This window comes from Staurois parvus, unplaced genomic scaffold (genome assembly GCF_062004578.1).
Source record: "Staurois parvus isolate SC_StPar_1 unplaced genomic scaffold, SC_StPar_1.0 ptg000817l, whole genome shotgun sequence".
Taxonomy (NCBI): domain Eukaryota; kingdom Metazoa; phylum Chordata; class Amphibia; order Anura; family Ranidae; genus Staurois; species Staurois parvus.
This window is the reverse complement of record NW_028318613.1, coordinates 102,004-127,014: the sequence shown is the minus strand read 5'-3', so window position 1 is coordinate 127,014 and position 25,011 is coordinate 102,004. Positions and strand designations below refer to the sequence as shown.

The 25,011-nt window shown below is 46.8% G+C and overlaps 1 protein-coding gene across 2 annotated transcripts in view; it reads left to right on the top strand.

The window, feature by feature from the left end:
* The first annotated feature begins 1,340 nt into the window (after positions 1-1,340).
* AMPD3 (adenosine monophosphate deaminase 3) overlaps positions 1,341-25,011 on the top strand; it is a 94,103-nt gene continuing 70,432 nt past the window's right edge. Inside the window, exon 1 of one of the 2 annotated variants that reach the window (XM_089654943.1) lies at positions 1,341-1,661. Coding sequence is in view for 1 of the 2 variants with exons in the window: in XM_089654942.1 (XP_089511068.1) it covers positions 9,449-9,470 (22 nt within the window). In the remaining variant the exon portion in view is untranslated. Of the gene's footprint in view, positions 1,662-8,341; positions 9,471-25,011 lie in introns of those variants that run through there. The other variant, XM_089654942.1, reaches the window with a different exon arrangement.

Sequence of the window (25,011 nt, the reverse complement as noted above, 5' to 3'; positions counted from 1 at the left end):
AATCCATCAGACTGTCACCTTCCCTCCTCACCTTCAGGCGCTCCCTGAAAACCCACCTCTTCAGGAAAGCCTACCCCACCCTCACCTAACAGCAGATCTCCTCCACTCCATCCCCCACAGCCACTTCCTCCTGTACCACTACCCCCTCCCTTCTAGGTTGTAAGCTCGAAAGAGTAGGGCCCTCGAACCCCTCGTGTGCTGTTTGTAGTTGCTGTTCTGTTTCATGTATTGTCCCCCCCCCCCCCCGTAATGTACAGCGCTGAGCAAACCCTTTGGCGCTATATAAACTCGATGTAATAATAATAATAATAATAAAAAATCCTGTATAATAATAATAATAATAACAGACGCAAAACACCTCAAAAACGTGGCAAAAACGCAACGCAAAACGCAATGCAGAAATGGCTCAAAGGCAACCTGCGTGGTGTGAACCTAGACTTAATGTTTTGCCCCGGTTCACATCTATGCGGCCGTGCGGGCCACGTTTTGCTCGGGCACGAGAGCCTATTCATTTGAATGGACTCCTATGCCCTGTGACACGCAGGGAAGAAGTCCCTGCGCTTCTTTGGAAAATACAGCCGAGGTTCCCCTCGGGCCCTCGGGCGGTGCCCGAGTTTCCGAATAGTCAGTCCGCCCCTGGTCATATCTGAAGGACAATAGCTGCCGGCGCTTTCACCCCCGGTTCACATCTGTGCGGGTGGTGCCGCTGAGGATCCACACGAAAATCTGTGCAGCCGCACCACCCGCACAGAGAAATGCGGACCCGCGGGTGGGTGCCATTAGTTCTAATGGCACGCCGCCCACACTGGAAAACGCAGCCGAGGTTCCCAGTACGGCTGTGTTTTCCAGTTAGAACCAATGGCACCCGCCCGCGGGTCTGCATTCCTCTGTGCGGGTGGTGCGGCTGCACAGATTTTCATGTGGATCCGCAGCGGCACCACCCGCACAGATGTGAACCGGGGGTGAAAGCGCCGGCAGCTATTGTCCTTCAGATATGACCAGGGGCGGACTGACCATTTGGAAACTCGGGCACCACCCAAGGGCCCGGGGTCAGTAGGGGGCCCCATGAGATGCCCCTGGTACCTTTTTTCATAGGCTTTTTTGAGTGTGGGTGAGGACATAGGGGTCCCATGATCCCCTATTGCCCGGGGGCCCCATGAGTTGTCAGTCCGCCCCTGGATATGACCCAGTGTAGAGTTACACCGTCGGATTTCCAGGTGAAGAACAAGTAGGACGTTGTCCCTTTAAACGTAAACCAGGACAACAAAAAGCATGTTCGTGGTTTGTGCAGCAGTGTTCAGGAAGTGCCGGAGTCTTCTGCGTCTTAATATCCTCCGCGCTCCCCACTCGGTTAATGACAGGCAGCGTGTGGTGCACACCCAGGGCTGGTCCTCCACTCCTGTAAGCTGCCTTATTAGGGACCACCTTGACACCGGTCCAAGGACTACGCAAAGGGTTTCTAGCTAGATAAATGACAATAAATTTATTTCCCAGCACAGGGACTGAAATCTGATCCCAGTAAGGAGTTGTCGGAATCGGGACGGCAAGCCCAAGGGTAACCGGATCTTCAGGCTGGGACCGGACTTTTTTGCAGGACCGTCCATCACTCTAGGAGCTACAGAACGGTTGAGGTTGTCACCTGTACCTCCCCCGGCTATCAGGTAAAGCGACTTGTACCTCTCTCTGTTCCTTGTGGGGCATTGCCTGCCGTGTAGAATCGATGCTGCATGATTGTGCAAATACCTGGCACTTCCATGGTGCAGGGCGTGGGGTGGCTCCCCTGACTTTGCTGCCTCTCCTTCTCACAAAGTCAAGGTCAGCTGTAAGGTGAAAATAATGAATGCCGTAAAATGCTCTTCAAACTTCCAAAAAAAAAGAGAATCCGTGCTGCAGGGTCCTATTTTGCAGTAGTTGACGCATGGAACTGGCTTGCAGCAGAGGTGGTAGGATAGTAACAAGCTGGGCCGGACTGACCATTTGGAAACTCGGGCACTGCCCAAGGGCTGGGGTCAATAGGGGACCCCATGAGATGCCCCTGGTACCTTTTTCATAGGCTTTTTTTGAGTTTGGGCAAGGACACAGGGGCCCCATGATCCCCTAATACCCGGGGGCCCCATGAGTTGTCAGTCCGCCCCTGGTAACAAGTACGGGAATGAAGCATGGATAGGGAAAGGCTGATCCGTCCTGAAGGAAAAGCTGAAGGCATCAAGTATGGTGCTAGATAGGCTGACCGAAATGTCAAGGTTTTTGGCAAATTGCTGTGGCTCTCCGGCAACCCATCACTTTTTTTTCCCACCAATCTGGCACAGTTAAGATGAATGCTGATTGTTTTTTTTTTTTGCAGGATATTGTAGTTTGAATTGTCCCATAGCTTGGACTGACCAGCTGTCAGTCCTGTCGTTTTGCCGCAGGGCTAAGGCACACTCTCCTGTACATACCCGGCACCTATGTACTTGTGTGAGCTAATGATACCTCATCTGGTGCAAGTTGGTATACACAAGTCAACATTACAACGTTGACTTGTGTATACCAACTTGCACCAGTTCTCAACTGCTAGTTAGTACGTGATGTGTATACATCCCTCCTGTCTACAGAGCCCTAGAGCAGTGGTTCTCAACCTGTGGGTCGCGACCCCTTTGGGGGTCGAACGACCCTTTCACAGGGGTCCCCTAAGACCATCAGAAAAACACATATTTCCGATGTGTAAAGAGCAGCTACTGTGTAGAAAGCAGCTGCTGTGTTGAAAGCAGCTACTCTGTTAAAAGCAGCTACTGTGCTGAAAGCAGCAGTATTGGAGGTAAAACGACACTTCATGAATTATAATTACTGGGTAAATAATTTTATGGTTGGGGGTCACCACAACATGAGGAACTGTATTAAAGGGTCACGGCATTAGGAAGGTTGAGAACCACTGCCCTAGAGTTTGTCCGTTGTCCAGGATGGTCTGCTCCCTTCCAGACTACTTGAGATTGCATTGCCCCCGTAGCTTACCATCCTGGTTGCCCAATGGGCACCATTCATGTCACACTTGCTGTGGTATACACTTTAATTACTTCCCACGTGTGTTATGTGGTAGGTGCTGCGTCTAGATGAATGCCCATCGGTCATATGCCCTCTGCTCTCCATGTTGACCTTCACTACCCATATGGTTCTGTCTTGTCCAGTGCTCGCCATCTTGCCTTTTCACCCCCATCTTGTCCATCAGCCACAGTCTTGTTCTTCACTTTATGTCTTGTATTCTACTTACTGCTTTCTTGGCTTTACGTTACGTATGTTCCTCATTTCAGCACTTGTTCTCCTTTTTAACCCCTTTTTGTTATCTTTTCCCTCAGTCTCTATTTTTGTTCTGTGCTCTTCATCTTATCCAGTGGTTCTCACCATATCCCATAGTTTCCTTTTTGGCCTCTGCTCTCCATTTCGTCCCATAGCCAGGGGCGGACTGACAACTCATGGGGCCCCCGGGCAATAGGGGATCATGAGGCCCCTGTGTCCTTGCCCAAACTCAAAAAAGCCTATGAAAAAGGTACCAGGGGCATCTCATGGGGCCCCCTAATGACACCGGGCCCTCGGGCAGTGCCCGAGTTTCCAAATGGTCAGTCCGCCCCTGCCCATAACATTCATCTTCTCCTGTGCTTCCCATCCTGCCCCACTTTATCCTGTGCTTCAACTCTGGTCTTATAGTCCCCATTTTGTTCTGTGCTCTGTTCTGTCCTTTACTCTCCATCTTTTCTTGTCCCTCTGGCCTCCATCTGATCTTGTGCCCACCAGTTTTTCCTGATCTCTCCATCTGTTCCTCTGCTTTCCACCTTGTCCTTTTGTTCTCCATCTTATCCTGGCCCCACCAATTAGTCCTATGTCCTCTATTCCTTTTCTATTACCCCATTTCCCCTGTACTCTCCATCTTATCCTACACTCTCCATGGCTTCCTTTTTGTCCAGTGCTTCCCATCTTATCCCGTAGCCTCTTTTGTCCTCCTGCTCCCGATCATGTCTTGTGCTTCCCATCCTGAGCCATACACTCCACTTTATCCTGTGCTTTCCCATGTTGTCCTTCTGGTCTCCATCTTATCTTGGCCCCACCAGTTTGTCCTATGTCCTCTATTCTTTTTCTCTAATCTCTCCCCCCCCCCATCCCCCCCATTGTGTCCTGTGCTCTCCATAGTTTACTCCTGTGCCCTTTACCTTGTCCAGTGCTTCCCATCTTACCACATAGCCAATTTTCTCCTCCTGTTCTCCATCTTGTCTTGTGCTTCTTATCCTGTTCGATACACTCCACTTTATCCTGTGCTTTCCCATCTTGTCTCATAGCCGCCATTTTGTTCTGTGTTCTGTCTAGTAGTGATCTCTCCATCTGTTCCCGTGCTTTCCATCTTTTCCTGGTCTCCATGTTATTCCTATGTTCTCTCTTCTTTTTTTATAACCTCCATTTTCCCCTGTGCCCCCCTTTTTTTGTCCTCTGCTCTCCATAGCTTTCTTTTCTCTTGTGAACTTCATCCTGTCCAGTGCTTCCCATGTTATCCCATAGCCTGTTTTTTGTCCTTTGCTGTCCAGCTGGTTCCATAGTGTCAATCTTCTCCTGAGCTTCTCAACTTGTTCCATACATGCCAACTGATCCTTGCTTCAAATCTTGTCTAATAGCCCCTATTTTTTTTCTGTGTTTTGTTTTGTCCTTTGCTCTCCATATTTTCTTGTCCCTCTGGCCTCCATCCTCTCTTGTGCCCACCAGTTTGTTTTATGCATTTCATTATTGTCCTATAACCCCCATTTTCCCCTGTGCCCCCCATTTTGCCCTGTACTCTCCAAAGCTTTCTTTTTGTCCTGTGCCTTTCCTCTTGTCCAGTGCTTCTAATCTTATCTTATATCCTATTTTGTCCATCTTGCTCTCCATATTGTCCTGTGCTTCCCATCCTGAGCCAAGCACTCCACTTTATAGTCTGCTTTCCCATCTTGTTTCATTGCCCCCATTTTTTGTTCAGTGCTGTTTTATCCTGCGCTAACCATCTTTTTCTGTGCTTTCCATCTTGTCCTTCTAGTCTTCACCTTATCTTGGCCCCACCAGTTAGTCCTATGTACCCTATTCTTTTTCTATGACCCCATTTTCACCTGTCCCCCCCCCCATTTTGTCCTGTGCCCGCCATAGCTTCCTTTTCTCCTGTCCCCTTCATCCTGTCCGGTGCTTCCCATCTTATCTCCTCTCCTTTCCATCTTATCTCCTTTTAATCCTTTGCTGTTCATCTTGTCTCGTAGCGTCCATCTTCTCATGTGTTTCCCATCCTGTTCCATACACTCCACATTACCCTGTGCTTCAGATGCTGTCTAATAGTTTCCATTTTGTTCAGTGATCTGTTTTGTTCTTTACTCTCCATTTTTTCTTGTCCATCTGGTCTCCATCTTATCTTATGCTCACCAGTTTGTCCTATGCGTTCCATTCTTGTCCTATAACCCCCGTATTTACCTTTGCCCCTATTTATTTCCTACGCTCTCCATAGTTTTCTTTTCTGTTCTGTGTTCTCCATATCTTGTTCAGTAGATAGGTCTTGTTGTTTTCTTTTTTTAATAGAGGCTGAGTAGCAGCCTTGGATGAGTCAGTCTGGGAGTGAGGCAGGAATTCACCTCAGGACAGGAAGGGAGGTTCTACATCTCAGGGCTTCTGGAGGCCTCCCACCCTTCTAGAAACTGGAGAACTTTCTGGAACAAGGGAGGAGAAGGCCTAGATCTGCATGATTGAGGGGCCTTGGCCAATCCCCTGGCAGGAGACTGGGCATGATGACCAGGACAACCCTCAAACATGGTAGAGCCTGGGGCGAGAGGGGGAGTCGGGTGGAAGATGGACTGAGAGTAAGACTGGAGTGTGGAGCCTTGGAGGGATCTCCAGGGAGGGGAGAATACCTACAGGCAGAGTGCTGGATGGGAGTATCTCTACTGCCTCAACGTCTCCTTGAGAGGACATCCTGTTAGCAGGGAAGGAGCCAGCCCAGCGTAAGCCCTGAAGACAGCCACCAACCCACCACGCTGGCAGGTGAAGACAGTATGAGTACTCCTACACCCCTTGGACAGGATAAGGGGAGAGGGCAGTTAGGTGCAATACCAAAGTAGTCTTCACCTGGGACTGCCTAACAGCAAGCTCTTGGGACCCCTTTGCTCAGAGATACCATCAGCACAGCTGGGTGAAATGGGATTCATCCGGGGTCTGAGGAGGTACACCAAGAAAATGAGACAGTGCTATATTTTTGGCTAGTCCACCTTTTTTTTTGCACATACTTTCTAAGAAGTTCATCCTCAAGTTCTACAGTTCCTTGGGCATCCCATATAACCCTAGACTCCATCCAAGTAGTTAACCCCTTAATAAAAACAACTAAACACCATCTCAAGGACTGTTTTATTGAAAATAAGTGTTGCCTGGCTGTGCAAAGCGTAGGGGTGCCCTGCATTTTGTCCTGTGCTCTCTATCCTGTCCAGTGCTTCCCATCTTATCCCATAGTCTCCTTTTTTGTCCTTTGCTGTCCATCTTGTCCCATAGCATCCATTATGTCCTGTGTTCCTATCCTGTTCCATAAACTCCACTTTATCCTTTGCTTTCCTATCTTTATCTAATTTTGTTCTGTGTTTTGTTTGTGTTTTGTTCTGTCGATCTTTTCCTATTTTTTCTATCTTTTCCTTCTGGTCTCCCATTTTATGTTGTGCCCACCAATTTATCCTATGTCCTCCATTCCAGCCCTATAACCCCAATTTTCCCCTGTGCCCCCTATTTTGTCCTGCACTCTCCATAGCTTCCTTTTTGCCCTATGTCCAGTGCTTCCCACCTTATTCCATAGCCTCTTTATTTTGTCTTCCTGCTCTCCATCTTGTCCCATAGGGTCCATCTTGTCTTTTGCTTTCCATCCTGTTGTATACTCCACTTTATCCTGTGCCTTTCATCTAGTCCTTCTGGTCTCCATCTTATCTTGGCCCAGTCAAGTTTTTCCTATGCCCTCAATTCTTTTCTTATCACTCTATTTTCCCGTATGCCTCCATGTTGTCCTGGATCCAGGACCTGGATCATCTGCTGGGAACAGATGGGCAACATAAGATAAGATAAATGGCTATAGAACAAGATGGAGAGCAAATATCAAGATGAAGAGCATGGATGTCAGGCCCTGGATCACCTGCTGGTGGCACTGTAGTTTCCAAAGCTGAAGGGTGCAGTTCCAGTGGCCATCAGCGGGTGTCTTCCAGCAACCAGCATTAGGCGTAGCCAGGGGCGGACTGACAACTCATGGGGCCCCCGGGCAATAGGGGATCATGGGGCCCCTGTGTCCTTGCCCAAACTCAAAAAAGCCTATGAAAAAAGTACCAGGGGCATCTCATGGGGCCCCCTACTGACCACGGGCCCTCGGGCAGTGCCCAAGTTTCCAAATGGTCAGTCCGCCCCTGGGTGGAGCCTATTACTAGGATCTGCTGGCTGCTGGGAGACACCCACTTGAGGCCACCAGAACTGCTCCCTTCAGCTCTAGGAACCAAAATGGAACCAAACTGGAGGGTACAGACAAGGTTGAGGGCATGTGGCAAAGTGGAGTGCATGGGACAGAATGGGGAACACATGACAAGATAGATACAATGGAGCAAGATGGAGAGCAAAGATCAAGATGAAGAGCATGGATGTCGGACATGGATCACTTGCTGGTGGGTGGCACTGTGGTTCCCAAAGTTCAAGGGAGCAGTTCTGGTAGCCACCAGTGGGTGTCTCCCAGCAGATTCCAGTAATTGGCTCTACTCGATGGAGACACCCGCTGATGGCCATCGGAATTACACCCAGCTCTGGGAACCACCCTGCCACCAGCAAGTGACCCATGTCCTTACATCTGTGCTCTTCATCTTGATGTTTGCTCTCCACCTTGTTCCATTGTATCTATCTTGTCTTCCCCATCCTGTCCCATACACTCCACTTTGCCACATGCCCTCAATCTTGTCTGTACCCTCCATGTTGGTTTCCTGCCTTCCATCTTGTCCTAACCCCCCCCCCCTCCACCCTTTTGATCCTATTCTTTCCACCATGCTCCCTGATCTTTATCTTGTCATATTCACACTCCTGGAAGGAGATACAGCTTTCCTGACTCAGGAAAAAGTCATGTTGACAATGTAGCTGAATGTTGTGGCATATGAATCAGGTCACACTTATGTTAGACAGGTGTGTGACGTGACTTATAACACCAGCGCAGCACAATGACTCGGCGAGTGTTAATACAGCTTGTAATCTGCTCTAAAAATACTTCCCTTCCTGAGATGCAAGCGATGTTAATCTGTCATCACAGAAAAGCATCCTCCTCCTCCTCCTCACTGTCTTGCTGTCAGTGTTCAAGTTTCTCAGAATGACCCAGCTCCTATAGTGTGTCAGAGCAAAACATCTTGACTGGAGGAGCTCAGCTCAGCGTGAGAGAGGAAGGAGGCAGTGCAGCATCAGAGACTCCTCTGTGGGCCAGCTCAACTCCTGGAATCTTTGAACTTACCCCCAGAGACCTGGGTGTACCTATTATAGAGCAGAACCTTCTTCAGAACGGAGCTAAACTCCCATAAGTCTGGGAGGTAGAGCAAAAACCTACCACAAGTCTGAGGGTGGAGCCATACCTATCTACCTCAATAGTGGGAGGGGAACAGAACTTACCTCTCACAAGGCTGGAGGTGGAACAGAACTTACCTCCCAAAGGTCTGGGAGTTGGGAGTAGATCTGAACTCCTCTCCTACAGGACTGGGGGTAGAACAAGCTCCTGCTGGACCAGGAGCAGGCAAGACTAAGTTCCCTCAGGATTTGGAGTACTGTAACACTACGTTTCCTCAGGACTTGGAGTGGAATAATACAAAGCTCCCAAAGGACTGGGAAAAGAACCAAGACCAAGCTGCCTCAGGACTGGGAGAAGAACCAGGACTAAGCTCCCTCAGTACTGGGAGCAGAACCAAGACTAAGCTCCCTCAGGACTGGGAGCAGAACCAAGACTAAGCCCCCTCAGGACTGGGAGCAGAACCAAGACTAAGCTCCCTCAGGACTGGGAGACGAACCAAGACTAAGCTCCCTCAGGACTGGGAGACGAACCAAGACTAAGCTCCCTCAGGACTGGGAGACGAACCAAGACTCCATTGAGAGTGAAAGTAGAACAGGATTAAGCTACCAAGGACCTCTGAACAGGAAAGGATTTACCACTCTATAGTACTCGACTCACTTGCTGTAAAGCCTAATTGTTGTAGGTTTTGCCCTATCCATCAAACACTTGGTTCCTTGATTCACTTGCTGGACTCCCTCACAACTGGGTTTTTCTCAGGACTGGCCTCACCTCTTAAACTTTCCTTGCACAGGACTGGGATCACGTGTTGAAATAGCCTCCTTTTAGGATTGGGATTAACTACCAAAGTTCCAATTTAACTAGTTGTAGGGCTGTTTTTTTCAAAATCTGGACATAGTCTTCAGCGGAAGAAGAATGTCTATTTCTGGTGCATTAGGTAAGTTTTTCCTATACTCCCACATTGCCCAAACTGTTTTTGTGTTCGTTCTCATCATTCAACCTTAAATGCCATTGGTTATTCAGGGGCCTTAATATAATTGGTCACTTAAAGTAGGACCTCCAATGGCTAATTCCTGTCAATTGTAGCTCACATTCTGCACTGGTATCTACAGTTATTCACAAGCTTGGCCAAACAAAACATTTGTCTAAGCTTCTTTTTTTTTAGCGTATTTACTTATAATTCATCGTTTTGATTGTTTGGACTGTTTTGACCCAATGACAATGTGACCAAAGTTTCTGAAAAATTTCCAAAGTTTCTTAGACTTTTTTCTTTTTTACTTTTATTATGTGGCAGGTGGACTGCAAATATACAAGATGCTAACTGGCAAACATTTTCTTACCAACTGACGACTTATTACATTTTACTGTGTCAGTCATTGTTATGGTATCACAAGCATTTAGTGCACTTGTACATTTTCTATTTTACCTCTGAAGTCAACCTTTTATTAAGATGAGTCTGGCTATATCTGTGCCATCTTTTCTTTTGTCTCTTACATCTTGCTTGTGTGTATAGAGAAGTTCAGAAACTCCTTTTTATTACTGAGCTCTTCGCCTTTACACTTCCGGATTTGCTCTTATGACACTTGTTGGGTTTCCTGTGGCGGTTGTTGGGTAACTCAGCAGGGCGAGAAGTTGGATTTGTTCATCAGTGGTGTCACTTCTATCTCGTTGGCAGCACGAATAATAATCAGATGTCATTCCTATACACATATGACAGTAAAGGGCCAGCTTGGTGTTGGCTGTGGCTCTTGGGTTGACGTGACCGTTCTGCTGGACGGGTGCCAGCTCTCTTATGCCGACGCTTGCCTCTATGGGCTGTCGCATTCCTGGGAGACGCCAGTTATTGTACAGGCATCTGCTGGAATGTAGAAGGGCCTCTTTTGTATAAAACAGATATATGGAGGCTGCAGTTCAGCCTCCATGTATCTGTGTTATGAAATCCCATAAAAAAAAAACATGACAGGACCCTCCTCTTCTTAAAGCGTAGTGATGCAGAAAAACATCTTTCAGTACGTTTTCATAGCACTGGTCTAGAGTTTCCCGATCTTTAATACACTGTTATGTCCCTATTTTATTGAGATATACACACATAAATGGCATGTGACTATCTCACCTATATCAGCTTGTTTGACATCCAGTTCTAAAACCATGGGCATTAATATAGAGTTGGTACCCCCGTGATAGATGTAACAGCCTCCACTCTTCTGTTATCTGCAGCCTTTCTGTAAGAATTTAGCATTTGTCTGGTAAATGAATGACTGAGCCAACTGACGCATTTCGGGGAACTTATCCCCTTCCCCAGAGCAATGGCTCAGTCACTCTTCTGTTTTCTGCAGCCTTTCTATAAGAAATTAGCGTGTGTCTGGTAAATGAATGACTAAGCCAACTGACGCATTTCAGAGAACTTGTCCCCTTCCCCAGAGCAATGACTCAGTCACTCTTGTGTTTTCTGCACCCTTTTTGTGGGAATTTGGCATGTGTCTGGTAATTGAGTGACTGAGCCAGCTAATGCGTTTCAGGGAACATGTCCTCGTTCTCAGAGCAATGGCATTTACCAGTTGGAGCTAGATAGTGGACATCTGCATACCGTGCCTTGTGTGTGTTTCTACATGCTTTCAGCCTAGGCTTGTGAGAATTACTTTTTTTGCTTCATCTAATAAAGTGCTAAAGATAGGCATTTGCACCCTTTATGTTTGAGTTTTTTTTGTGAATTTCCCCGATTTGAGGAGGGCTGCACCACCTACCCTTCCACTTTGGGTTGCATGATTCTGGCATATCCTACAGCATAAGCCGGGGGCCTCCACCACTTTCGAGCACTGAAGTGTCAAGTTCTCTCTACATCATTGTTTGTCTGTTGGAATTTGAGCCCATTCAGTCAAAAGAACATTTGTGAGGTCCAGGGGCGGACTGACAACTCATGGGGCCCCCAGCAATAGAGGATCATGGGGCTCCAGTGTCTTTGCCCAAGCTCAAAAAAGCCTATAAAAAAAGGTACCAGGGGCATCTCATGGGGTCCCCTACTGACCCCGGGCCCTCGGGCAGTGCCCGAGTTTCCAAATGGTCAGTCCGCCCCTGGTGAGGTCAGATACTGATGTTGGATGAGAAAACCTAACTCACAATCACTGTTCCAAGTCATCCCAAAGGTGACCAGTAGAGTTGGGGTGAGGGATCAACTCACACTTGAGTTCCTCCACACCAAACTGGTCAAGCTTTGTCTTTATGGAGATGTTGGTTGAGAAGACCTGGCCCATTCCTATTCATCCTAAAGGTGTTCAGTTAGGGTTAAGATCAGGGCTCTGTGCAGGACACTCGAGTTCCTCCATACCAAACTGGTCAAACCATGTCTTTATGGAGATCCTCCACACCAAACTCATGAAACCATGTCTTTATGGGGTTAGCTTTGTGCACAGGTGTATAGTCATGTTAGAACAGAAAAGGGTCTTTCCCAAACTGTTACCATGAGAAAAGAAGACAATGGTCTTTATGGAGATACTCCACTACAAACTCATGAAACCATGTCTTTATGGAGTTGGCTTTGTACACAGGGGCACAGTCATGTTGGAATAGAAAAGTCTTCCTCAAACTGTTAACACAAAGATGGAAGAGTCAGATTATCTAAAATATCTTTGAATGCTGTGTACCCTTCACTTGAAACGCCTGAATTAAATAATGTGTAGGGGCGTCCACATTTGGCCATGAGTAGTACCATAAATTCACCTATGTAATTACTACCTGCCAACAGACAACTGCCGGGCCCCATAGCAGTTGCAAGGTGTCCTATGGGCATAACTGCACCCATGCTGCAGACCATGAATGCTCCACGTATAAGACACATATTTGAGAAATCCAGGATCATCAACCAAAAGGTGTAGTAGAAAGTCACCTTTACACTCATCTACCATTATTTTCAAATGAAACACAGCCACCTTTATCAAACACAATCCTATTGTAGAAACAAATATTTGGCTTCTGTTTCTTTATCTCCACTTTTCCTTTACACCCTTATTCGAAAAAAAAAAGCAACACAATTTACATGAGGGCCTAGGACTTTTTGAAAGTGTATCTAAAACCAAACATTTGTTTTAGTTTTGGATAAAATAGGGAAGTGCTAGAACCTCTGCCAGGTTTATATTGCTTTCTGTGTCCCCACTTTAGGGGGGATTTACTCTTTCTATTCTACCTGGTGGTTATTTTTAGAGATGAGCGAATCGAACCAGGCGAACCGGAATTCGAGTCGAATTTCAGGAAATATTCGATTCGTGGCGAAACCGAAATTTTGCCTACTTCGGGTGCGCGAATCGAACATTTCCCGATCAGCCGGCAAAAGTGTCCCTGCAGTGAGCTCCGCTATTTCTGACAGTTCTCTGACAGAAGGAACACATGTTTAGCGGTTGAAACATTGTATCTATTAGTTTACATTTAGGATACAGATGTTTCAACCGCTGTACATGTGAAGAAGCTGTGAGAGAACTGTCAGAAATAGAGGAACTCTGCACATACACTTTTTGCCGGCTTGGAATTATTCTTCTTTTCATCCTACTTCTTCTTCTTCTTCTTCTTCTTCTTCATCCTCATCCTCTTCTTCTGAGGATGAGGATGAGGATGAAGAAGAAAAAGAAGCAGTAGGATGAAAATAAGAATAATTCCAAGCCGGCAAAAAGTGTATGTGCAGAGTTCCTCTATTCTGCAGATACACTTAGAGGAGCTCTGCACATACACTTTTTGCCTGTTTGGAATTAATCTTATTTTCATCCTACTTCTTCTTCTTCTTCTTCTTCTTTATCCTCATCCTCAGAAGAAGAAGAAGAGGATGAAGAAGAAGAAGAAGAAGAAGAAGTAGGATGAAAATAAGAATAATTGCAAGCCGGCAAAAAGTGTATGTGCAGAGTTCCTCTATTCTGCAGATACACTTAGAGGAGCTCTGCAGATACACTTAGAGGAGCTCTGCACATACACTTTTTGCCGGCTTGGAATTAATCTTATTTTCATCCTACTTCTTCTTCTTCTTCTTCTTCTTCATCCTCATCCTCATCCTCAGAAGAAGAAGAAGAGGATGAGGATGAGGATGAAGAAGAAGAAGTAGGATGAAAATAAGAATAATTCCAAGCCGGCAAAAAGTGTATGTGCAGAGCTCCTCTAAGTGTATCTGCAGAGCTCCTCTAAGTGTATCTGCAGAATAGAGGAACTCTGCACATACACTTTTTGCCGGAAACCGCTGTATGGAGGGAATGTCCCAGAACTGTCATAAATAGTCTATTTCTGACAGTTCTGGGACATTCACTCCATACAGCTGTTTCAACTGCTGTATGGAGGGAATGTCATAGAACTGTCAGAAATAGACTATTAATGACAGTTCTGGGACTGTCCTTCCATACAGCGGTTGAAACATTGTATCTATTTGTTTCCATAAATGGATCCATTTATGGAAACAAATAGATACAATGTTTCAACCGCTGTATGGAAGGACAGTCCCAGAACTGTCATTAATAGTCTATTTCTGACAGTTCTATGACATTCCCTCCATACAGCGGTTGAAACAGCTGTATGGAGTGAATGTCCCAGAACTGTCAGAAATAGACTATTTATGACAGTTCTGGGACATTCACTCCATACAGCGGTTGAAACATTGTATCTATTTTTTTCCATAAATGACATTCTGCAGATACACTTAGAGGAGCGCTGCAGATACACTTTTTGCCGGCTTGGAATTATTCTTATTTTCATCCTACTTCTTCTTTTTCTTCTTATGAGGATGAGGATGAAGAAGAAGAAGTAGGATGAAAATAAGATTAATTCCAAGCCGGCAAAAAGTGTATCTGCAGCGCTCCTCTAAGTGTATTTGCAGAATGTCATTTATGGAAAAAAATAGATACAATGTTTCAACCGCTGTATGGAAGGACAGTCCCAGAACTGTCATAAATAGTCTATTTCTGACAGTTCTGGGACATTCACTCTATACAGCTGTTTCAACCGCTGTATGGAGGGAATGTCATAGAACTGTCAGAAATAGACTATTAATGACAGTTCTGGGACTGTCCTTCCATACAGCGGTTGAAACATTGTATGTATTTGTTTCCATAAATGGATCCATTTATGGAAACAAATACATACAATGTTTCAACCGCTGCATGGAAGAACAGTCCCAGAACTGTCATTAATAGTCTATTTCTGACAGTTCCATGACATTCCCTCCATACAGCGGTTGAAACAGCTGTATGGAGTGAATGTCCCAGAACTGTCAGAAATAGACAGAAACTGTCACAGAACTGTCCTTCTTCTCATCCTTCTCCTTCTTCTCATCCTTCTTCTCATCCTTCTTCTCATCCTTCTTCTCATCCTTCTCCTTCTTCTCATCCTTCTCCTTCTTCTCATCCTTCTCCTTCTCCTTCTTCTCATCCTTCTCCTTCTTCTCATCCTTCTTCTCATCCTTCTCCTTCTTCTCATCCTTCTCCTTCTTCTCATCCTTCTCCTTCTCCTTCTTCTCATCCTTCTCCTTCTCCTTCTTCTCATCCTTCTCCTTCTCCTTCTTCTCATCCTTCTCCTTCTCCATCTTCTCATCCTTCTCCTTCTCCTTCTTCTCATCCTTATCCTTCTCCTTCTTCTCATCCTTCTCCTTCTCCATCTTCTCATCCTTCTCCTTTTCCTTCTTCTCATCCTTCTCCTTCTGCTTCTCCTTCTCCTTCTCCTTCTTCTCATCCTTCTCCTTCTTCTCATCCTTCTCCTTCTTCTCATCCTTCTCCTTCTCCTTCTTCTCATCCTTCTCCTTCTTCTCATCCTTCTCCTACTTCTCATCCTTCTCCTTCTTCTCATCCTTCTCCTTCTCCTCATCCTACTCCTTCTTCTCATCCTTCTCCTTCTCCTTCTTCTCATCCTTCTCCTTCTCCTTCTTCTCATCCTTCTCCTTCTCCATCTTCTCATCCTTCTCCTTCTCCTTCTTCTCATCCTTCTCCTTCTTCTCATCCTTCTCCTTCTCCTTCTTCTCATCCTTCTCCTTCTTCTCATCCTTCTCCTTCTCCTCATCCTTCTCCTTCTCCTTCTTCTCATCCTTCTCCTTCTCCTTCTTCTCATCCTTCTCCTTCTTCTCATCCTTCTCCTTCTCCTCATCCTTCTCCTTCTCCTTCTTCTCATCCTTCTCCTTCTCCTTCTTCTCATCCTTCTCCTTCTTCTCATCCTTCTCCTTCTTCTCATCCTTCTCCTTCTTCTCATCCTTCTCCTTCTCCTTCTTCTCATCCTTCTCCTTCTTCTCATCCTTCTCCTTCTTCTCATCCTTCTCCTTCTTCTTCTCATCCTTCTCCTTCTCCTTCTTCTCATCCTTCTCCTTCTCCTTCTTCTCATCCTTCTCCTTCTTCTCATCCTTCTCCTTCTCCTTCTCCTTCTCCTTCTCTTTCCTCATCTCCAAGGGCATTTAAATTAAAGGTACAGTGTTCTGCACTAATTTAAAGGCTCTCTGAAGCCTAGAAACCCTTTTTATAAGTCATCTTCGTAGCGAAGAAATTAGCATTGAATCGAATTTCACACTGGAATTCGCCGAATCAGCCGAATCGAATTTTTGAGAAATTCGCTCATCTCTAGTTATTTTCACCAAGATACTGTAGCTCTACCCTCGTAAAGGCCACTGGATGTGATTGGGTCCTGAACAACCAGGCAACACACATTTTCCACACTTGCATATCCAATGGACTTGGGGTTTTTTGTTTTATTAAGGGATTGAACTTGAAAAGTGTAAAAGGGGTTATGGGATGCCCAATTTGATTGAAGAAATAGCAGAATGAGGATGTTTCGTGCTCTAGCACACTTAGTAAAAAATCGACGGAGACTTGAGTGTGTCCCAGCTGGAACCAGGGGCGGACTGACAACTCATGGGGCCCCCGGGCAATAGGGGACCATGGGGCCCCTGTGTCCTTGCCCAAACTCAAAAAAGCCTATGAAAAAGGTACCAGGGGCATCTCATGGGGCCCCCTACTGACCCCGGGCCCTCGGGCAGTGCCCGAGTTTCCAAATGGTCAGTCCTCCCCTGGCTGGAACCATTACAATCCTTAGTAAAGTGATCCCCTCCTAGGAGATTGGTGTCCCCTGAGTGGATTTCTAGTAACGTGGCAATGTGTAGGAACTCTTGGTCCCCTTGGTGCATAGATCCCAGGGCAAAGGATGGGGTAAGCTATGAACTGTCCCCTGAAGACTTGCCAGAACTTGCATCCAGCAGTCCTCTCCCTTCTAGGCCCTGAGGTTGTAGAGGTACTCACACTTCCTTGTCCTGCAGCTGTAGATAGAATAGCTTTCATGCCTTCAAGCTGTGCTGGGTCCTCTCCAAGTTTTCCAAGCTATCCTTTTCCGGTGGGCAGCAGGGCAGTGAAGACCCCTGTTTCAGCTTCTCCTTAGCTTCCAGCCTTCAGCCTGGAAGCAGAACCCACCCCCCCCCCTCCAACTCCAGAGCCCCCTCCCGGGACACACAGCAACACTTCTAAGCAATCCATCTTCCACTCCCCTGCTAGCATGACTCTCTCATATTTATGGGTTAGTCTACCACATTACCTGTGCCTCTTAACCTGGGATTGGTCAGACTTCCATAAATATGCAGATTGAAGTCTCCACCCTTCTGTCTACTGACTTCTGGAAGCTTCCATAGACCTCCAGAATCAGGTGGAGATGATAGAGTCCCAACCTGCTGAGTCATACAGCCTGGCCTCACACTGAACACACGGAAACTTATGCTCACTCACTACCATGAGCCAAGAATAAATTTGCCTTATACTAGCCATACCTAGTGGGCGCTACATTAGAAAGAAATTAACGGGAGGTCTAAAATTTAAAGGGAAGAAAAATCTTCCAGTAGGGACACCAATTCCAATGATGACTGTCTAAGAGGGGATTTCCCTAACTTTTTAGAAATTCATGTTTTTGTCTCCAGGATGGGAAGTATAGGGTAACTACCCCCCCATAGACCAAGACATCAATAAAAAAAAAAATCAATAGATGTTCCAACTATTCTATGCATCTACAACTAAAGTTTTGGCTTTAGATACACTTTAAGGAGTTTCAGTCATATTTCTGAAGGGGTTACAGTAATACAACTGCGCCTGTATATAGTTTGGAATTATATATGTACATAGGGGCAGCAGTTTGCTCAGTAGGCTCGCTGGCTCTGATACCTCATGTGTAAGGTCTGTACTCTATATAGATCTGTCTCTTCATACTTTTGTGGACAGTGTTTTGGAGATGAGGTAAAAGTGTTCTGTAGTTCTAAAACACCTCCTGTTTTAGAGTGACAACACTTTTCCTACATTGATACAATACAATAAGTGTTGTCACCCTAGTACAGGAAATGTCTTGCTGGCAGGATCACCGAGAGAAAAAAAGCGAAGGCAAAAAAACACGAATGCAGCCACCACATCCAAGGACCGGCAAGGTGGAAATACTGTCTTAACAGCCCATGTGGCCACTATGGGACCCATAAAATGGGGGAGCTGGTCAGGACTAGTCTGTCCTGCCTGTCCATCAATGTGAAAATTCCTTCATTTACGTTGTTTAGTGTGAATGGAGAAAGCTACTGATTACCTCTTATCCAGCCTGTTGGCTGAATGAGAAAAATCTAGCAGTTTATGGACAAGTTTAGGGTGGCTACACTCACTCATCCACCGTATCTTTGGAGAACTAATGTATCCATCCCTGGACAGCAGCATTTTCACTCTGTGGAGAGGGTAGTGTTAAAGTGTTACTAAACCCACAGCAGTACAATCAGTCTGTAGATGCAGTAAAGCATGCTTGTTATACTCACTGTGGAACCTAAGGGGTTAATCCTCTGCATTGTGTAAATAGGTTGTTTTATCCTGTCTTCTCTGATCCTGCCCTTCTACTGTCCCCAATCCTTCTGCTGATAGTATAGAGCTCTAGGAGTCACTCTGCACATGCTCAGTTTGGTGTGTATTGCTAGAGAGTTATTTTTTTATTTGGGATGGTGCATGTGATCAGCGCAGGACCAATCAGCACGGTCCAGATAGAGGGTCAGAGGTTATGCAGCCTCATAGGACAGTCAGAGGAGAATGAAAACTCCTCCTACAAGATTAATCAGTGCTCTTCTGGACAGTGATAGAAGTCACAAGACTGCTATATACTGCTGATGAGAAAAGGTATTTAGCAGTTTATATTTACTAAAATAATTGCATTTCCATGTTGTGTGTACTGTGGGAGACCGGATATAGTGAATGCAGGGTCCGGGGAGAGCGGATATAGTGAATGCAGGGTCCAGGGAGAGCGGATATAGTGAATGCAGGGTCCGGGGAGAGCGGATATAGTGAATGCAGGGTCCGGGGAGAGCGGATATAGTGAATGCAGGGTCCGGGGAGAGCAGATATAGTAAATGCAGGGTCCGGGGAGAGCGGATATAGTGAATGCGGGTTCCGGGAAGACAGGATATAGTGAATGCAGAGTCTGGGGAGAGCGGATATAGTGAATGCAGGGTCCTGGGAGAGCAAATATAGTGAATGCAATGTCCAGGGAGAGCAGATATAGTGAATGTGGGGTCTGGGGAGACCAGATATGGTGAATGCAGGGTCCTGGGAGACCGGATATAGTGAATGCAGGGTCTGGGGAGAGCAGATATAGTAAATGCAGGGTCCGGGGAGAGCGGATATAGTAAATGCGGGATCCGGGAAGACCGAATATAGTGAATGCAGGGTCTGGGGAGAGCGGATATAGTGAATGCAGGGTCCTGGGAGAGCGGATATAGTGAATGCAATGTCCGGGGAGAGCGGATATAGTGAATGCGTCGTCCGGGGAGACCAGATATAGTGAATGCAGGGTCCGGGGAGAGCGGATATAGTGAATGCAGGGTCTGGGGAGAGCGGATATAGTGAATGCAGGGTCCGGGGAGAGCGGATATAGTGAATGCAGGGTCCGGGGAGAGTGGATATAGTGAATGCAGGGTCTAGGGAGAGCGGATATAGTGAATGCAAGGTCTGGGGAGAGCAGATATAGTAAATGCAGGGTCCGGGGAGAGCGGATATAGTGAATGCAGGGTCCGGGGACAGCGGATATAGTGAATGCGGGGTCCGGGAAGACCGGATATAGTGAATGCAGGGTCTGGGGAGAGCGGATATAGTGAATGCAGGGTCTGGGGAGAGCGGATATAGTGAATGCAGGGTCTGGGGAGAGCGGATATAGTGAATGCACGGTCTGGGGAGAGCAGATATAGTAAATGCGGGGTCCGGGGAGAGCGGATATAGTGGATGCAGGGTCTGGGGAGAACAGATATAGTGAATGCAGGGTCCAGGGAGAGCGGATATAGTGAATGCAGGGTCTGGGGAAAGTGGATATAGTGAATGCAGGGTCTGGGGAGAGCGGATATAATGAATGCATGTTCTGGGGAGAGCGGATATAGTGAATGCAGGGTCTGGGGAGAGTGGATATAGTGAATGCGGGGTCCAGGGAGAGTGGATATAATGAATGCAGGTTCTGGGGAGAGCGGATATAGTGAATGCAGGGTCTGGGGAGAGCGGATATAGTGAATGCGGGGTCCGGGGAGACCAGATATAGTGAATGCGGGGTCTGGGGAGAGTGGATATAGTGAATGCAGGGTCCGGGGAGAGCGGATATAGTGAATGCAGGGTCCGGGGAGACCGGATATAGTGAATGCAGGGTCCGGGGAGAGCGGATATAGTGAATGCATGGTCCGGGGAGAGTGGATATAGTGAATGCAGGGTCCGGGGAGACTAGATATAGTGAATGCAGGGTCCGGGGAGAGCGGATATAGTGAATGTAGGGTCTGGGGAGAGTGGATATAGTGAATGTAGGGTCTGGGGAGAGCAGATATAGTGAATGCGGGGTCCGGGGAGAGCGGATATAGTGAATGTAGGGTCTGGGGAGAGCAGATATAGTGAATGCGGGGTCCGGGGAGAGCGGATATAGTGAATGCAGGGTCCGGGGAGACCGGATATAGTGAATGCAGGGTCTGGGGAGAGCGGATATAGTGAATGCAGGGTCCGGGGAGACCAGATATAGTGAATGCAGGGTCCGGGGTTTAGTAACACTTTAGTTGGACTAGTAGATTTAGGTGGACTTTACATAAGTGCTAAACAAATTAAAACCAAACTCCACAATTTATAAGTATTTTTTATTCTTTGAAATAAAGGTTTTACATCCATGAACACAAGCTGGTCATTGGAACTCCTCTTTCAACGGTATATGGCTTGTCCCAACCTCTGTAACTGTTGTCAGACAGCTTGGCCTGTTACAGAGGATGGATTAGATTAGATTTACAGGCTGGATCAACAAGTAACAATTACTGAAGGAATAAAAAAAAAACAGATCGCTGTTTTAATGCAATTGACAGACTGTACTTCTTGTTTTTTTTATTTTATCCAGAGTTCCACTTTAACATTTCAGTGCTGGCTTGATTAGTTAGAGCCAGCAGTAGCATGTATAAAAAAAATTGGAGTGTACTGGTTGGCACAGATCAGAGGTACTGTCCTGGCTTGCTCTTGACACCAATGCTAGCTTGGGGGTGGGGTGTTCTTATCTCACTGACACCAATGCTGGGGATGTTCTTATCACACGGATGCCAATGACTGGCGGGAGGGGGAGGGTTATTTTTATCACACTGACACCAATGCTTGCTTGGGGCTGTTAATATCTCATGAATACAGTGGTGTATTTAGTTCATGTTAAATTAGTTCCCACCAGCACCCCCAACCGCTACCACCGCAGCCAATCACTGCAATCCCCCCCTATCCCCCCACCTGCCACCTCCGACCAACACACATCCCGACCACTCCCTCTGTTGTGACTGCCCAGTTCATGCTCTAATCATAACCTCAAGAACGAAAGAAGCAGCCGACCGTCCCCGCACCCTTCAGCAGTGCACAACCTCTTCGGATCTCATGGCGGAGCTGACCAGGTCCCTATCCCTGCCACTGGAGTCCCTTCTTCCAGGGGGGAGGTGCTGCCGCCCCCTGAAAATTGCTGCCCTAGGCAAACGCCTTGTGGTAAATGCTGGTTGGAGGGGTACTTCAAGATCAGTGACAGTACTGTCAGAGTTGACATTGGCAGTTGCCACAGAAAGAGGCACCAGAGGGCCCCACTGGCCATGGGTCCCTATGATCTGTAGTTATGCCCTTGGCTTCAAAATACTATGTCATTTTTGAGGTATCAGCCAAAAAAAATCAAAGAGCGACCGGTAAATTGAAGTTTACTGGATGAATGCAGAATAAATAGAAAATTCAAACAGAATAGACTGGTAAGAGGTATGCAATAAACACAGAACATCGTATAACAGACAATGCAACTACTGAAGTAACAGGGCTGCCTAGGAGCAGCTTCCCACTATGAACACTAGGTGGCAGCACAGGATATCAGAATAGGGAATATGGAAGAATTGGGGATTGGGGGGGGATTGGGGGGGGGTGATGTCTATCACAAGGAGGCTGGTTACAGCTGGATGCCCAGGTGATTGGGTGCAAGGATCTCTGGACAGACTCCACAGAGGAAATCCAGGAGGAGTCTCTGATCTGATAGTTTAGATGGTAGATGACATCCCAGGGGTTGGCTGAAGGAATAGGGACACCCCACTGGAAGGGCAGTACTCCTGAACCAGCTGGCACAGTGATGAGACATACAAGGAAGCTGCCTGCTCTTACACCGTCATTCAGTAGCCTTCGGACTAGGAACCATGTTGGAGGAGCCAACAACTGGTAACAGCCCATGTGCCATTGTTGTCCCAACAGGCATGGTCTCTCTGAGCACCAGAGTGTGGGAAGAGGTGGATTGTATATCCCTTTGGCATGCCTATAGGATGATGGGAGCCCAGGGGATTGTGAGAATGGAGTAAATGGAGCCTTTGTCTGCCACTGACCATACTGGATAAGGATGGCTCAGCTACAATTACATTTTGGTTTCTGGGATTAGATAAGCTAGGGACACAGTCAGGTTTGCCAGAGCCTAAAAATGTATCAACACCAATAAAGGCAGAGTGACTGGATAGAAAAATCCAGAGAGAATTGCATCCCATCACGGTACGGAAAGTGATGGGAAACCCAAAAAGTTAGTTTTTACAGTACAGGAGGTGAGAGGAATCTTTCTATGGGAACTCTGAATGAGCCCTCTGCTATACAACTGACATATGCTTGCAAACCAGGGGCGGCACTGCCCGAGGGCCCTGGGTCAGTAAGGGGACCCATGAAATGCCCCTGGTACCTTTTATAGGCTTTTTTGGGTGTGCTTTGAGTGTGGGCAAGGACACAGGGGCCCCATGATCCCCTATTGCCCGGGGGTCCCATGAGTTGTCAGTCCTCCCCTGTTGCAAACTTTTGCATATAAACAGGGATTTTTGGTTTGCATATACAGTGTTGTATGACATGCTCAAGCTAGCCAACTGCCCCAAAGTGAACCCACTCTGGCCAGCTACATCAAAGTGATCGCTCTCTGGCCAACTACGTCAAAGTGATCCATCTATGGCCAACTGCATCAAAGTGATCCCTCTCTGACCAATTGCCTCAAAGTGATCCCTCTTTGGCCAACTGTGTCAAAGTGATCCCTCTCTGACCAATTGCCTCAAAGTGATCCCTCTCTGGCCAACTACGTCAAAGTAATTCCTCTCTGGTCAACTATTGCAAAGTGATCCCTCTCTGGCCAACTATGTCAAAATTATCCCTTTCTGGCCAACTACGTCAAAGGGATCTCACTCTGGCCAATTACGTCAAAGAAATTCCTCTCTGGCCAACTAGGTCCAAGTGATCCCCCTCTGGCCAACTACATCAAAGTGATTCCTCTCTGGTCAATTATGTCAAAGTGATCCCTCTCTGGCCAACTATGTCAAACTGACCCCTCTCTGGCCAGCTGCCTAAAAGTGATCCCTCTCTGGCCAACTATGTCAAACTGACCCCTCTCTGGCCAGCTGCCTAAAAGTGATCCCTCTCTGGCCAACTGTGTCAAAGTTATCACTCTCTGGCCAACTACAGTTGCAAGAAAAAGTATGTGAACCCCTTGGGATTACGTGGAGTTTTGCATGAATTGGGCATACAATGTGCTCTGAACGTCATCTAAGTCACAACAATAGAAGAACACAGTCTGCTGAACATAATACTACACAAACATTAGATGTTGCCATGGTTTAATTGCACATAACATGTAAACATTCACAGTGCAGGGAGGAAAAAGTATGTGAACCTTTGGACTTAATAACTGGTTGACCCTCCTTTGGCAGCAATAACCTCAACCAAACGTTTCCTGTAGTTGCAGATCAGGCCTGCACAACGATCTGGAGTCATTTTGGACCACTCCTCTTCACAAAACTGTTTCAGTGTAGCAATATTCTTGGGATGTCTGGTGTGAATCGCTCTCTTAAGGTCATGCCACAGTATTTCAATCAGGTTGAGGTCAGGACTCTGACTGGGCCACTCCAGAAGGCGTATTCTGTGCTGTTGCAGCCATTGTTTTGTTGAATGACTTGTATGCTTTGGGTCATTGTCCTGTTGCATCACCCATCCTCTGCGGAGCTTCAGTTGGCGGACAGATGGTCGTACGTTTTCTTGCAAAATGTCTTGATAAACTCTGGAATTCATTTTCCCATCAATGACAACAATCCGTCCAGCCCCTGAGGCAGCAAAGCCTTCTTGCAACTGTATGTCAAAGTGATCCCATTCTGTCCAACTGTCTCAAAGTGATCCCTCACTGGCCAACTGTGTCAAAATGATCCCACTCTGGCCAACTGCCTAAAAGTGATCCCTCTCTGGCCAACTGCCCCAAAGTGATCCCCCTCTGGCCACCTGCCCCAAAGTGATCCCTCTCTGGTCAACTGCATTAAAGTGCTCTCACTCTGGCCAATCATGTCAAAGGATTCCAACTCTAGGCCAACTGTGTCAAAGTGATCCCACTCTGACCAACTGTGTCAAAGTGATCCCTCTCTGGCCAGTCCGTACTCTACAGTCCAAAAATACCAAATACTTCCTTGCTTACATCTTACTTTAATCGACATATTGTGCCAATACGGGGCAGACAGACACAGCTGGGGGAGAGGTACAGATTTGGGTCTATGAGGTCACCAGTTATAGTGACAACTGTCTAAAGCTGGCCATGCTAGTAGATTTTTTCGAAGGAACAGTTGAATAAATATTTGTATGAACGTTTGGACAAAAATTCTGGGTGCTTTGACAACTTGAGGAATGCTCTGTAGCCTCCCTGGTGGTATTCCTGAGTGTAGCTCGGGGTAAAGTTTCAGCACCGCAAGCGGTAACCCCGAGCTACACTCGGGAATACACTGCAGCGCTGCTCCGGGATCCCTCGATCACTTACCTTGTTCCGCGCTCCTGCGATGTCCCTCCTGCAGTGTCCCTGGCAATGTCCTCCAGCCGATGCCGGCATCTGTCTTCCGGGTTCCTTCCCCTGCGAGCGTCGGGACGTACGGGGGATGGAACTGGCGGGAAATTTGAAAATGACAAAAAGTGACATTCACTAAAATCACATAGTATAACATTCCTGTATCAAAC